At 31.8% G+C, this 13,049-nt stretch overlaps 2 protein-coding genes across 2 annotated transcripts; one reads left to right on the forward strand and one right to left on the reverse strand.

The window, feature by feature from the left end:
- Positions 1–6,975: 6,975 nt before the first annotated feature.
- LOC125220500 lies at positions 6,976–7,452 on the forward strand. The gene has a single exon (XM_048122666.1). It carries the CDS (start codon positions 6,976–6,978, stop codon positions 7,450–7,452), a length of 477 nt encoding a protein of 158 aa, XP_047978623.1.
- Positions 7,453–7,628: 176 nt separating this feature from the next.
- On the reverse strand, positions 7,629–9,810 carry LOC125218832 (arabinosyltransferase RRA3-like). Its single transcript, XM_048120609.1, has 2 exons — positions 9,442–9,810; positions 7,629–8,978 (listed from the first exon to the last, which is right to left on the reverse strand). The coding sequence occupies exons 1-2, from the start codon at positions 9,616–9,618 to the stop codon at positions 7,866–7,868; spliced, it is 1,290 nt and encodes a 429-aa protein (XP_047976566.1). The 5' UTR covers positions 9,619–9,810; the 3' UTR covers positions 7,629–7,865.
- Positions 9,811–13,049: the final 3,239 nt, after the last annotated feature.

Below are 13,049 nucleotides of genomic sequence, written 5' to 3' on the forward strand. Positions count from 1 at the left end.
GCATTAGAATATGACCCTATATTAATATATACTATTTATTTATTTATTTTTTTATTTTTATAATTTTGGTTTTTTCGGTTTGGTTCGATTTTTTGGTTTTTTCGATTTTTCGGTTCGGTTCAATTTTAATTTTAGCCTAAATTCGGTTTTTCGGGTTCGGTTCGGTTTGGGCGAGAAACCGAACCGAAACCCGAATGCACACCCCTGCTATTATGAATTGCTTAGTGAGATTAATGAGGTTATTTTGTTAAAATGTTTTTTATTTTATTTTATGAACATTGGATTTAAGGCGTAACTTAAATAAATTGCATAATAAATATAAGTATGTTTAATATATATTTTAATTTGCAAACTTTGTAATTTATTGAATAAATTATAATTTAATATATAAATTAATGATAAAATGATGTGGGTTTATGCAATTGGAAAAATATATTCCAAAGTAAGTGGATGTAGAATATATTTTGTTTATAATTTTATAAAATTATTTCACAAAATCAAATAAGTAAAAAATAAAATGGGTCGTGCATCGCACGAGAGTGATACTAGTATTATATTAGAATGTGAGTGAAGTGAGTTAGTTAAATGTGAGACATATTTACCATTTATGATTAAAATTAAATGTGACTTTTATTGTGAGACAAAACGAAATAGCAAAATATAACTCTTATTATTTAACAGAGGGATTACTATATTGATTCAAGACAAGACGGACTCGGCTCCACAGTATGTGCGAGCTCGTAATGAGTGCGGCTCTTAATAGTGAAAGTGAGATCGTACTACTATTAGTTAGAGAGTTTAGTAGCATATTGATATAGTATCATGTTTTATATTATTGCAGCGAGCAACGGAGCTAGGATTTTAACACAAGGGGTTCTAAGTCTAAATATATTTCAGTGTTTTCATTGTCAGAAGCAACTGCAATATGGGCGGCGGGAGAATGTGAGAAGTATTGATGTTATTGAGCTAGAAAGAACAACTAATTAGTGACTCATGCAAATGAGCTACAAATAACTAACTGATTAGTGATTAGTGATTAGTGCATGATAGAGTCTAGATATATACTTGCGTCAGTCAATCGAAATTGCCCAGTTGTTGAAGGAGGCGACAATGTCGAGAAAACAACAATGATAGAAACCAAAAAATATACATATAATAACACACTGTTTTTATTTTCTAAAATAATCAATGTTAATTTTTACTAGATAGGTCAAGATATTTATCTTATTTTATCAATATTAAAATTTATTTTCCCACCGTCCCACCATAAAGGAGGTGCTTTTTTTAAGTATTCGTTTAATTTTTAAAGAGTTAAAGTAAAGAGAGAGTTAGCTAAGAGAAATAATAATGTAGAGAATAATGCTTAAAAGAAGTATCTCACTTATGATTTGATGGGGAGTAACATAAAATTTATGAATAATAATCATTCCAAAAAAATTATATTTCACATAAAAGATAAAATGTACAGAAACCATATTAATGACATAGAAAAAATATAATAACATTCCAAGAAAGAGCCATATTTACCAGAAATGTAAAATAAATAAGTAGACAAAACATGAAAAAATATACAGAAACATTGAGGTAATAATTTAAAAAATACTAACATATATCACAGAAAATACAAAAAAAAAAATGTACATAAAATATTAAGAAAGAAAACATATATACTAAGGGCTCGTTTTGTAGCATGGATTGGATATAACATGATAGGTAATTTGGGATAAAATTTTCGGGCCAAAAGCAGGATAGTGTATGGATATGGTTTTTATGATGTTGTTTTGTAGATTGGATTATTTTTAAGGTTAAGGTATGCAATGACAAAGTTGCCCTTCCTATAAATATTCTTATTTAGAAAAGAATTAAAAAAAGTGTAACCGAAAATTCATCAAGATTGTTCCTGCAATTCATCTTTGATTCTATTTTCCAACCCAAACTTCATCAAGGATCTTATATTCTCCAGAAATCAACAAAATTCACCAAAAAAAACCCAAAAAATTACTAAGAACCAATTAATAAGCATAAAACTTAGCTAAATTAATTCATAGAAAATTAACATAGAAGTCAAATATAACAAGCAACACTGAAAAATTGATGCAAATATAGGTACAATTTTTTAGCAAGAATTAGATAAAGGCGAACAGCCGCTTGCTCGAAGATGATATGGCGCAAAGGTTGCAGATTACGTTGGGGAGGCTCACATAGAGAAGAAAATGGAGGGGAGTAAGGAGGCTGGAATCTCCTTTGGAAATTCATCACAGCCGGATTTTGCAAATTTCCAATTTGAGAATGAAACCCAGAAAATCGACTCACAAACTCAGGAACGAACACAGGAAATTTTCAGAGCAACAGTCGCCACCACTACAGCCCGGTCACAAACGACGGCGGATGAGGCATCAACGACGGTGGCTGATTCGTTGGGATCTACAACTTGGTGGTCGAGGCCCATCGCCGCCATTACCGTCGGCAGCCATGGTACGGATGAAGGCGAGGGAGATATGAAGGAGAGAGGGTTGCTGCGTAGAAGTAGCTGGCTGTGGCGGAGAAATCATTTGGGAGAGAAAGGAGGAAAGAGAAAACTCAGAAAAGGGTAGGAGGTAAGAGAAAGGGGTAGGAGGCGGAAACCTACTGAAACAGTGCATAAACCCATAAAATTTTTGGGATTAATTAACCAAGCCCAACAGTGAAAAATAGCACTATTCACGCGGGCCTAGCGGGCCGCCGTCATTTTTTTCGGGCCTTGGATTGCATTTATCCAAGCTACAAAACAGAGGTTTAATCCTGATAATAAACCTTTTCCATAGAAATCCAGTCTATAAAACGGACCCTAAGAAAACAAAACCAAGAAAAAATGAGGTACTAAGAAACAAATAGTAGTATAATGAATAAAATGGGCCTCAGAGTGTCAATCCCACGACCCAAAATAAATGGGCCTCAGAGTGTCAATCCCACAACCCAAAACAAATGGGCCTAATTTAATTTCTATTGTTAATCAACATATGACCGTGCACGAATAAGAATGGGCAAACGATTAATTCGTATTAGAAGTTGATGTTATTACTAATGATTTTTCATGATTTATAAACGTATTTTCACTTTCAAAATTAAAAAAGTATATATATATTTCAGTTGGCTCATGCTTTATAAATAAAAAGTGATCGAACTTTCCAAATGAGTACATCATTTTTGTATCAAAAGAGGATACTAGATAAAAATAGTTCAGATGTAGTACTTTGAATTTTCTATCAGATATTATATTAACGTTAACATATTCTTATTAAATTAATTACTCAACAGTTATTTTCCTGCACAATTTTTATGTTATCTAGTTAGATCTCATACGAATTAAACAATAAACACTACTACTATTATTTCACTATACACTTAAACAAAATTTAAAAATATTTATAATCTATCCATTTTCTAAAAATAGAAATTCTTTCCTTTATCAGTTCTTAAAAATAGAAACTCTCAATTTTAGAAAATGGATCTCATAATCGACTAATACTAATTTCACTACTTTTTCTCTTCATCTCTCTTACTTCACCAATTTTGCATTAAACCCGTGCTGTTTCCAAAGTTCATATTTTTAGGCACTACTCCTTCCGTCCCTCAAAAGAGTCAAATTTGATATGAGCACGAGTTTCAAGAGGACAGTGATAAATTAACAAAAATTGTATGTACAAAGTTGGACATTTTAGGTAATTTACATACAAAATAAAATTATAATTATTAACTAATTTGCTGTATTACATAATTACCCTCCTATAATAATTTAGGAAAGCGTTATCCTTCATCAACGTTTATATATTTAGTAATTGATTTACTACATAATCAATGGCATAGTTTGTTATCAATAATGTTGAATCGATCTATTCAATTAGGTAGATAATATTAGTTGCATAATTTCTTCTTCCATTAACAACAAAAAGGATATTTCTTCATTCCATTTACTCTAAATTTAAACTCTCCCGTACAAACTGAATTATATCTTTTAAATTAACTTCGGCATTTCATTATTTTATCATTAAATCAATTTTACAATTCTGAGTTATAAAAATGACTACCTACATATATAAGTACTTTTTTAATATTATCATCTATCAAAATAATAAATAATAATAATCATTCACATCCAATTATTTCATTATTAAATCATCTTTAAATATCTAAGTTATAACGACTACAAGCATATGCAACTGAAATCTTATTGTTATCATCTAACTAAATAATCATATTCGTTCACATCCATATACTTATTAATAAATAATCTTTAAAATTCAAAAATATAAAATTAACTATTGTAATAATATCTTAGTGTATCATCCAAAGAAACAATTATAGTCATCCACATCCGATTATTTTATTAATATATAATTCTTAAAATCTTAAGTTATAAATGACTACATACATATTTAATTATTTTCTTAGTGTTTTCATCCAATTAAATACAAAATAATAATAGTCATTCGCATCCAATTATTTCATTATTAAATCATCTTAAAAATCATAAGTTAATAAAAGCAACATCATGTGTATATAATTAATTTCTTAGTGTTATCATCTAACTAAATAATCGTAGTCATTCCATCCACATATTTTATTAATAAACAATCTTTAAAATTCCAAACTATAAAAACAACTACATGTGTATAGAATAATTTCTTAGTATTGTCATCCAAAGAAATATTATAGTCATTCACATCCAATTATTTTATTATTATATAATTCTTAAAATTAAAAATTATAAAAATGACTACACGCATATATGATTAATTTCTTAGTGTTATCCTCCAATGAAATAAAAAATAGTAATGTCCATTCGCATCCAATTATTTTATTATTAACTCACTTTACAATTCTAAGTTACCAAAACGATTATATACGCATATAATTAATTTCTTAGTGTTATCATTCAACGAATTACAAAATAATTATAGCCGTTTGCATCCAACTATTTTATTATCAAACTATCTTTAAATTCTAAGTTATAAAAATGATCACTACATATGTATATAATTAAAATCTTAGAGTTATCATAGTGTTCGAATCCAATTATTTTATTTAATTCTTAAAATTCTAAAGTATAAAATGAGTATATACATGCATACTTAATTTCGTAATACTAACATTACACAAAATAAATATTGGCATTTGCAAACATTTGTAGTCTTTATTCTATTATTCCTATAAATTAGAATTAACATTATTATAGTAATGTAATAGCACAAGTCATGTTGGAGACTTGGAGTCTGGGATACCTATTTTCTCTTTTTAACTTATACTACTACAGTACTCCATCCGTCCCATAAAAATTGAGACAAAACTTTTGGGCACGGAGATTAAGAATTTATATTAAATAAATAGGAGAGATGAAAAAAATAGGAAAGATAAGAGAGAGTAAAGTAAATGATGGAATAAAATAAGAGTGATTAGATGTTTTGTCTTTTGTTAAAAAAGAAAATGTCTCAACTTTGTTGGGACGGACTAAAAAGGAATACGACTCAACTTTTATGGGACGAAGGGAGTACTATTTTTTCCGTTTAAATTTACATACGAAATTAATTTAAATTAAAAGTAACAATGTTTTCATCTGTTTGCTTTTTGTTATATTCTTATCATTTTGTAAATTTTAATGTTAACAAGTGGGAAATTATTTATTTTATGTTTCGTTCTTTTCATAAATTTATAATAAAAAATAATAATTTTTTTTGGGTTTTTTCATAAATTTCTGTAAAAAATTAATTTATAATTATTGAATAATAATATTTACATTTAATTTTATAGTTGTTTGAGTGCAATCTAAGAATAAGAAACAATTAGAATTTTGAAGCTAATATGATTCCACGCTAAATAAAAACACCAAATACATAGGATTAAAATGGTGGAGAAAACCTAATGCATTACCGTTTTCAAATTTTTTGTCGCCAGTGATCTTCCATATTTTCAAATTTTCCATATATAGTCTATGTAATTTAAGAGTGATTTAACTTTACAAATATAACAAAAGGGTAATTATGTGAAGAAATAGTAGTTAATAAGAAAACCGGTTTAAAAAGAAGGGGCATTTTGTATGTACAATTTTTGTTAATTTATCTTTACTCGTTTCAAGAAATATAAAGAATAGTGAGTTGGAAAAGTTAGTGGTATATGAAGTCCACTTTTTTTTTTTTTTAGTCTGGTGTTATAATAGAATGCAAGTGAAGTGGGTTAGTGGAATGTTGGACCTAATTATCATTTATGATAAAAGTGAAATGAGATTCTTATTATAAAATGGACCGAAATGACAAAATGTGACTCTTATTGTGGGACGGGGAGCATATTATTCAAATGGCATATCTTTGTTTTAAATAGGAGACGTGTTACAAGAAATGATATACGTATATCATGAAAATAAAGTTCAGTAGCTATTTTGAAACAAAATACGGTTTAGTATCGCTGTTGATACAAAGTAAAGATATGCAAATAATTACTGATACGCAAACTTGCAAATAATCACTATGTTAATTTGAATGGATTTAATGGCATTAAGCAGAAATTAAGGGAAAAAATTAGTGGCAAGCAAGAATTATACTGAGTCCTATGAGAATCTCTAGAACAGTGATGAATGTAAATAAGGAATGGTTAGACAACTTTCGTATAGTTATTTTGTTGTCTAAAAAACACAATCACATTCGTACTATTTTATATAAGACCAAAATATCAAAAATATGTAGAGTTGCAATGCTAATTAATACGAGCATCACATATATGCAGTTGTGGATCCACTGACTTGTTCAAAACATTTTTCTCGATCATTAAAAGGACACATATTCAACAACCCTACTAATCCAAGCATGCCTTCAAACTAACTCTCTAGAATGCAGTCTCTGTGAACACCTCTCTCTCTCTCTTCACAGAATGCACACTCCACAACCACAAACAATGCACAAACAACCCCATTTGCACTAACAAGCACTTCAAATAATAATGGAAATGGGACTGGTACAAGAAAAAAGGCAGTCTAGTGTTTTGAAGATGAAGTTGGTGGCAGAGATACTGACCGGGAATCTGTTCTACGTCGAGGTGGGAGAGGATGCCACCGTAGCTGATCTCAAGAAAGCAATCGGGAAGCAAGAAAATCTACCCGGGGATCGCCTCATTCTGCTGCTGGATGCTGAGGAGCGTTATTCGTTGGATAAAGACGAAGTTTTTCTTAAAGATTATGGGGTTGAAGATAGCTCCCACATCTACGTCTTCTTCCGACCCCAGGAAAATGTTGCTGCTGCCTCTGCTTCTCCTTCGACTCCAAAGGAGTCTGCCTCCAGTGAACCTTCACACTCCATGGATTCTGCGACTGGAGTTACAAATGCGGATAATACAGATGAGGCCAATGAAGACGAAGAAGCTCCACGCCACAAGAATGCTACAGACGAGGCGAATGAGCCTCCTGCCTCAGTTGATCAAGAATGAATGTTCAATTTTTGACAGAATATATATAATCTTAATAACTAGTAGTCGATTCTATCAGTGTTTTTCACCGTTAAGTTTCCTGAACGAATGAAATTTTTACCTAATATATGCAGTTCTTATAATAATCTACACTTCTAAGAGAAGAATAATGCGAAACATTCAAAGAGAGTAAACACTGATCAAACAGGAAAACTTTGATATGTATAGAAATTCATACAGTAAAAAAAATACATTACATGAAACAGAAGGTAGAACTGATGTAGCACAAGAAAACAAAGTTTGGAAGGAAAATGAGATGTTTCAAATGACATTTCGCAAAATACACAGCTCCAAGAGGGGGATTCTCTGTTGAGATGATCTGTGTACACTTGAAATAAACACCGAAGAAGTGGCTTTATCATGACTTCAACTCTTCACTGAGATCCATCAGGAAAGGGGTCTAGAGCATCTTGTTTGCCATTCAAGTAGAAATCTACAATAGCTTTCATTCTTGGATATTTATCAGGATGGTAATTCACATGAACGATAACAGGCTTGATTTTTTTCAGAGTGGCATCTTTCCGCACAGTCTTGAAAAGGACCTTGCTGTTCATAAAGAGATAAAAATCCATAGTTCTCTTGGAAGCATGAAGCCCAATATAACCAGGATGAGAAGGGAAGAAGAGCTCTTCATTGAAAACGGCTTGATCCCAAGCATCTTCCCGTGCAAGCCTTCCAGTCACACGATCTAGCAGCTCAATAGAAGGGACAGTGGGCCTTATATAGAAGAAACCGGAATTAAAGACCCATATCCTCATTGTGTGAGCATATCGAGCCCAACCCATCGCAGGCTCGTCAGAAACATCATTGTACCCATAAGCAGTCATATTATTGTGACCATCTGACATAGACTCCACATCGGAGTCTCTATGCAAATGATCGAAAGGATTCTGCAAGAATACTATATCTACATCTGAAAGAAGAACACCATAGCCCAACTGCAGAAATTCCCTCAGTATATGAAACTTCAGGCCAGATACGGCATGATTTCCACCACCCTTTCCAATAGCGTCAACAGATTCATCTCGATCCCTCTTGTACACAGGGACATCGTTTGCCTTGCAGAGCTCTAGAATCTCATCATCTAAGGCTACCACCAGATAGTTAGGAATCTTGGCTTTCTTAATATATGTGAACCAAAGTTCAAGCATTTCTTTGACATTCGAATTGGCAAGAGCAACTATAATCTCTTTCCTAACAGCAACCTTAGCCAAGATCTTTGCAAGTCTAGGGTTTACAGTTTCATCAGGAACGACAGTTGGATTCGTCCTTAGACTCTTAACGGTACCAAAGGGTCCAGCCTTATGTGGTTCATTCAGCACCTTAACTTGGTCATGCGCCAGTCGGTTCCCCTGCTCAGCGAACCTCATCTTTTCATTCAACTCCTTCACTTGTCTCTTCAATTCAGCATTCTTATCAGATAACCTCCTAATATCCGACTTCAGAAGATCTATCTTCTCAGTCGATTCACATGATGCCGCATCAACCTATGCACCAATCCACAACATAGATAAGATCTTTATAAATCCTTATATCCCATAAACTAACTGATATATTGTGCATCAATAACGCCAGAAAATCAATTCATCTTTCACCACAGCAATACAAAATCATCAAAAAATACAGTCACAGAGAACCACTCAAGTGACTCAACACATTTTACTTGTTAATGCCATAATTAAATAAAGCACTCTACATTCATAAATTTGGTGTAATGACTCTAATTCAACAAAATGATAGTACTTAGCATACATTTATATTAAATGATGAAAACTCAATTTGATTTTGATCTGATAAAACGAACAAATGCAGAGAGAGTCAACTTCTCCCCAACTACTCATGCATTTCTAGAACTTGTTTAAGCACAGTCGTATCAAAAAACATGGCTGAAAGTCAACACTATAAGGCAAAATCAACGGCAGCAAACGAATTCAATTAAAAACAGCGCACCTCCGAATTAGAATCGGAAACATGGCGGACTTTAGTGAGCTGGTTTGTGGAGAAGAATCCATGGGGGAACAAAAATGCAAACACGCATCCGACGGCTACTCCGATCCCAATCGCCGCAATAATCTGTGATCCGCGGAGTGATGACTGCAAATTCTTCACCCTCCGCCCTAACGCCATTTCAAACTATCAACGAATTTTTTCAAACGTGAATTGCACTCAATCGTTAAACAAAAAACAGAATTAATGTCATCGCATCATTGGTCATCTTCTCAATTAATGAAAAATCGAGAGTTGGAATTCTGGCGTGAGCATTTTTTTCTTCAATGCTTTGTATAATCCAGTTTTTTCAGTGCAATTTTCTTTATTTCATGTTTTCAACAGAAGTGGTTTATACGTGGGTTTAGAGATTTGTAGAGAGGAATGATTCAATGTTTCGCGTTGCGTCTGTACAATATGTTTCTTCGATGCTATTGGTTTACTGAACGTGGAGATGAAAGTTGACTATGTGACTAGGTCATATCCAGCTCTGCCAAATTCCATTGACTAATAAGATTAGGTATTTATGAATAAATGAATTAATTTAGTGTTATAGAATTTCATAGTAGACTTAACAACGTTTATTAAGCATGGTATTACTTCTAATAAATGAGTACATATAAAAGTCATCGCGAATTGACATTTCATCTAATAATTTATGATAACTAGTAAGATGACTCTTTAACTTTTAATTCTTTCTGTAGATGATACATTAGGAAATGAATCATGACATAACTTTTCTTTTAAGTCATAATGTTGAACTATATTAATTTATAAAATATATTAATATCAGTTAACATCATAAAACATACTCTCTTCATCCCATTGAATATGGTCCACTTTCCTTTTTAGTTTGTCCCAACTAAGATGACACATTACTTAAAATGAATCTATTTTATTCTATCTCTTACTTTACTCTCTCCTCTCAACACACAAAATAAAATTGCATAAAATCCCGTGCCGCCTAAGAAAAGGGTCATCTTCCTTGAGACGGAGGGAGTATGTCATTTTTTTTACTAAATATCAATAGTTCAGTGATTTATGATTAACAGTTATCAATTGATATTAGTGTAATGTATAAGAGAACTAATATCATTTTTTGACTAAATATCAGTTCGTTGATTTGATTATCAGTTTATTGTTTATGATGCCAATTGATATTAATATAATGTATTAGAGAATTAATACGATTTCAGTTTTCATTTTAAAAAAACATTCCATGTGAAACACTCCTTGTTACACTTTTTAAATACATGTCCATGCGAAAAACGATACGAGAAATTCTAAAGAACTTATATACGGAACGAGGGCGACCCGTGGAAATACATCGGTTTCTTACTCGTACTGAAGCAGCAAAAACAAATCAATGTCATTCCAACAGACAATAGTTGATGCAAAAAAAAAAAAAAAACATCAAAATCGATTCCAAATATTATTGCTTACTAAGGAAACAAAAGACATGGATTAACAATCACGCTGGCAGATGCAAACGCGACCGCGAAATCCAGGGTCTGTACCACAGAAACCAGAGGGATTAAAGCCTCGATAATCTTTGTTACATTTGTTCTTGCAACAATTATAATTGCAGGTTTTTATGCTGCATGTCAGGAACACTGATGAACACCTCCCTGCTCTCAAACTACCAACAATCTTCTCCTCTCCCACCATTCTACTCTCACTCATGCCTGAACTCAAAACAAGGCTCATCATCAACAACATACTTGCTGCCAAAAACCTGCTCATTTTGTATACTCCTATCTCAATTTCAGTACATTGCTTTGAACAAATGCATTTACAGTCCCATTTTATACATTAAAAAAACATGATTTGTCTTAATTAAGTTGTTGATATTCTCAATACTACAATAGTAATTATGAATTAATGCCTGATAACGTATGATAGTCTTGCTTGCAAAATAATGTTAATTTCTTTAATTTGAGTGCCCATGCTAGAACAACCAAAATTTTCCGAATTTTATGAATTTTTGCCATTCATTTTGTGTTATTATATGGTAATAACATTATTTTCGAGGTATTAATGATCCATCGATGAATTAACACAATTTAATTTTGGCAAGGAGTGGTGTGGTGATAGAGCGACTCCAGTTGGTGTAGTTAAAACTGATTGACGTTTGAGGAACAATTTGTATGACTTTTTTTTTATGTACATAGTAGTATTAAATAGTAATAGTACGTGAATTTAAGGAGTTGTTCTGTTTACAAGATTATATCTCATGATTAAATAATGAGATTGAATCTCGTAACTTAATTTTAAATGGATAATTATGTAATAATTAGTCGTCATAGACACATTCCTCTAACTAAATAATCTTACAACTAAATATATACTAGATGAATTATCATATATGATAACTGTTCATGACAATCTAACGACATCTTAGGAAAATACCGTGTATGTATAAATTGAATGAATATTTGTAGTAATTTACTCCCTCCGTCCCGAATAATTCGTCCCACTTTGACCGGACACGAATTTTAAGAAATGTAATGAAAAGTGAGTTGAAAAAGTTAGTGGAATGTGAGTCCTACTTTTATATATTAGTTTTATAATAAAATGTAAGTAGGAATGAGTTAGTGGAATATGAGGTCCATTACCAAAAATGGTAAAAAGTTAAAGGGGACAAATTATGTGGGACGGATTGAAATGAAAAAATGGGACAAATTATCCAGGACGGAGGGAGTATTTCCTAACCTAATTTAGAAATAAATATTTTTTTATCTTTAGAAGATGGACATTAATTACTTTTAAATACTCTACATTAATAACAAGTAGCTTATAATTAAATATTTTAATTATATCAAGAGGTATATTTAAATAGTTTTAATTCTGAAAATCAAATCATCTACGTGGGCCGTGGCGATAATAAAAACAAATGTATATACACTCTCATTTTATATAAGAAACGTACCCATAGTTTTGATGATAATAAAAAGAAATTAAATAAATAAGATGACATTTTAGTTAATTAAGCGAGAGGGTTGTATTTTTTATTATAGCGTACACATTTAGTTAATTAAACAGTGGATACTCAGAATTAGATTGATGCCTCAAAATTAATTGATCAATGATCCCGATTTAAGCTCTATTGGAAATGTTTTGTACTGATTGGTTTGTATTTTTTATAATGCCGTACACGACCCATTAATCACACATGATTTGAAGCCATCCAAAAATTGTACATTTATTTTGTCATGGATCGGGTTAGCCATAATTAACTTTCCCGTTCGATAAATTTTTGAACAATCATGAATCGATAAAGTTGTGAAACAAATATTATACATATAAGATTTGAATTGAATTGTTGGGAAGGAAAATGGTGATGACAATTAAATGTGGGAACAAGCACAAATAAGCTCAATATGTTTAGCAGCAACACAGGTTGCGCAGTCATCTTCTTCGTCGTCGTCTTCGCGGGACCAGTTATTTGTTCGTCGGGGGTGTTTGCTACAAAGCAACCGTGGCTGACTAAGCAATGGATTCAACACCCACATTTGTCATAGTTCCTCTATCAATTTTCTGCAACATAATCCCACCCTTATTCCATCTTTCTT

This window comes from Salvia hispanica, chromosome 4 (assembly GCF_023119035.1).
Source record: "Salvia hispanica cultivar TCC Black 2014 chromosome 4, UniMelb_Shisp_WGS_1.0, whole genome shotgun sequence".
In the NCBI taxonomy this organism is placed as follows: Eukaryota; Viridiplantae; Streptophyta; class Magnoliopsida; order Lamiales; family Lamiaceae; genus Salvia; species Salvia hispanica.

Excerpts from the sequence above, each read along its gene's own strand:
- LOC125218832 (XM_048120609.1), bottom strand. The coding sequence starts at position 9,618 with ATGGCGTTAGGGCGGAGGGTGAAGAATTTGCAGTCATCACTCCGCGGA. Across the intron at positions 8,979-9,441 it reads TTTCCGATTCTAATTCGGAG|GTTGATGCGGCATCATGTGA; the intron begins GTGCGCTGTTTT and ends ATTGGTGCATAG.
- LOC125220500 (XM_048122666.1), top strand. The coding sequence starts at position 6,976 with ATGGGACTGGTACAAGAAAAAAGGCAGTCTAGTGTTTTGAAGATGAAG.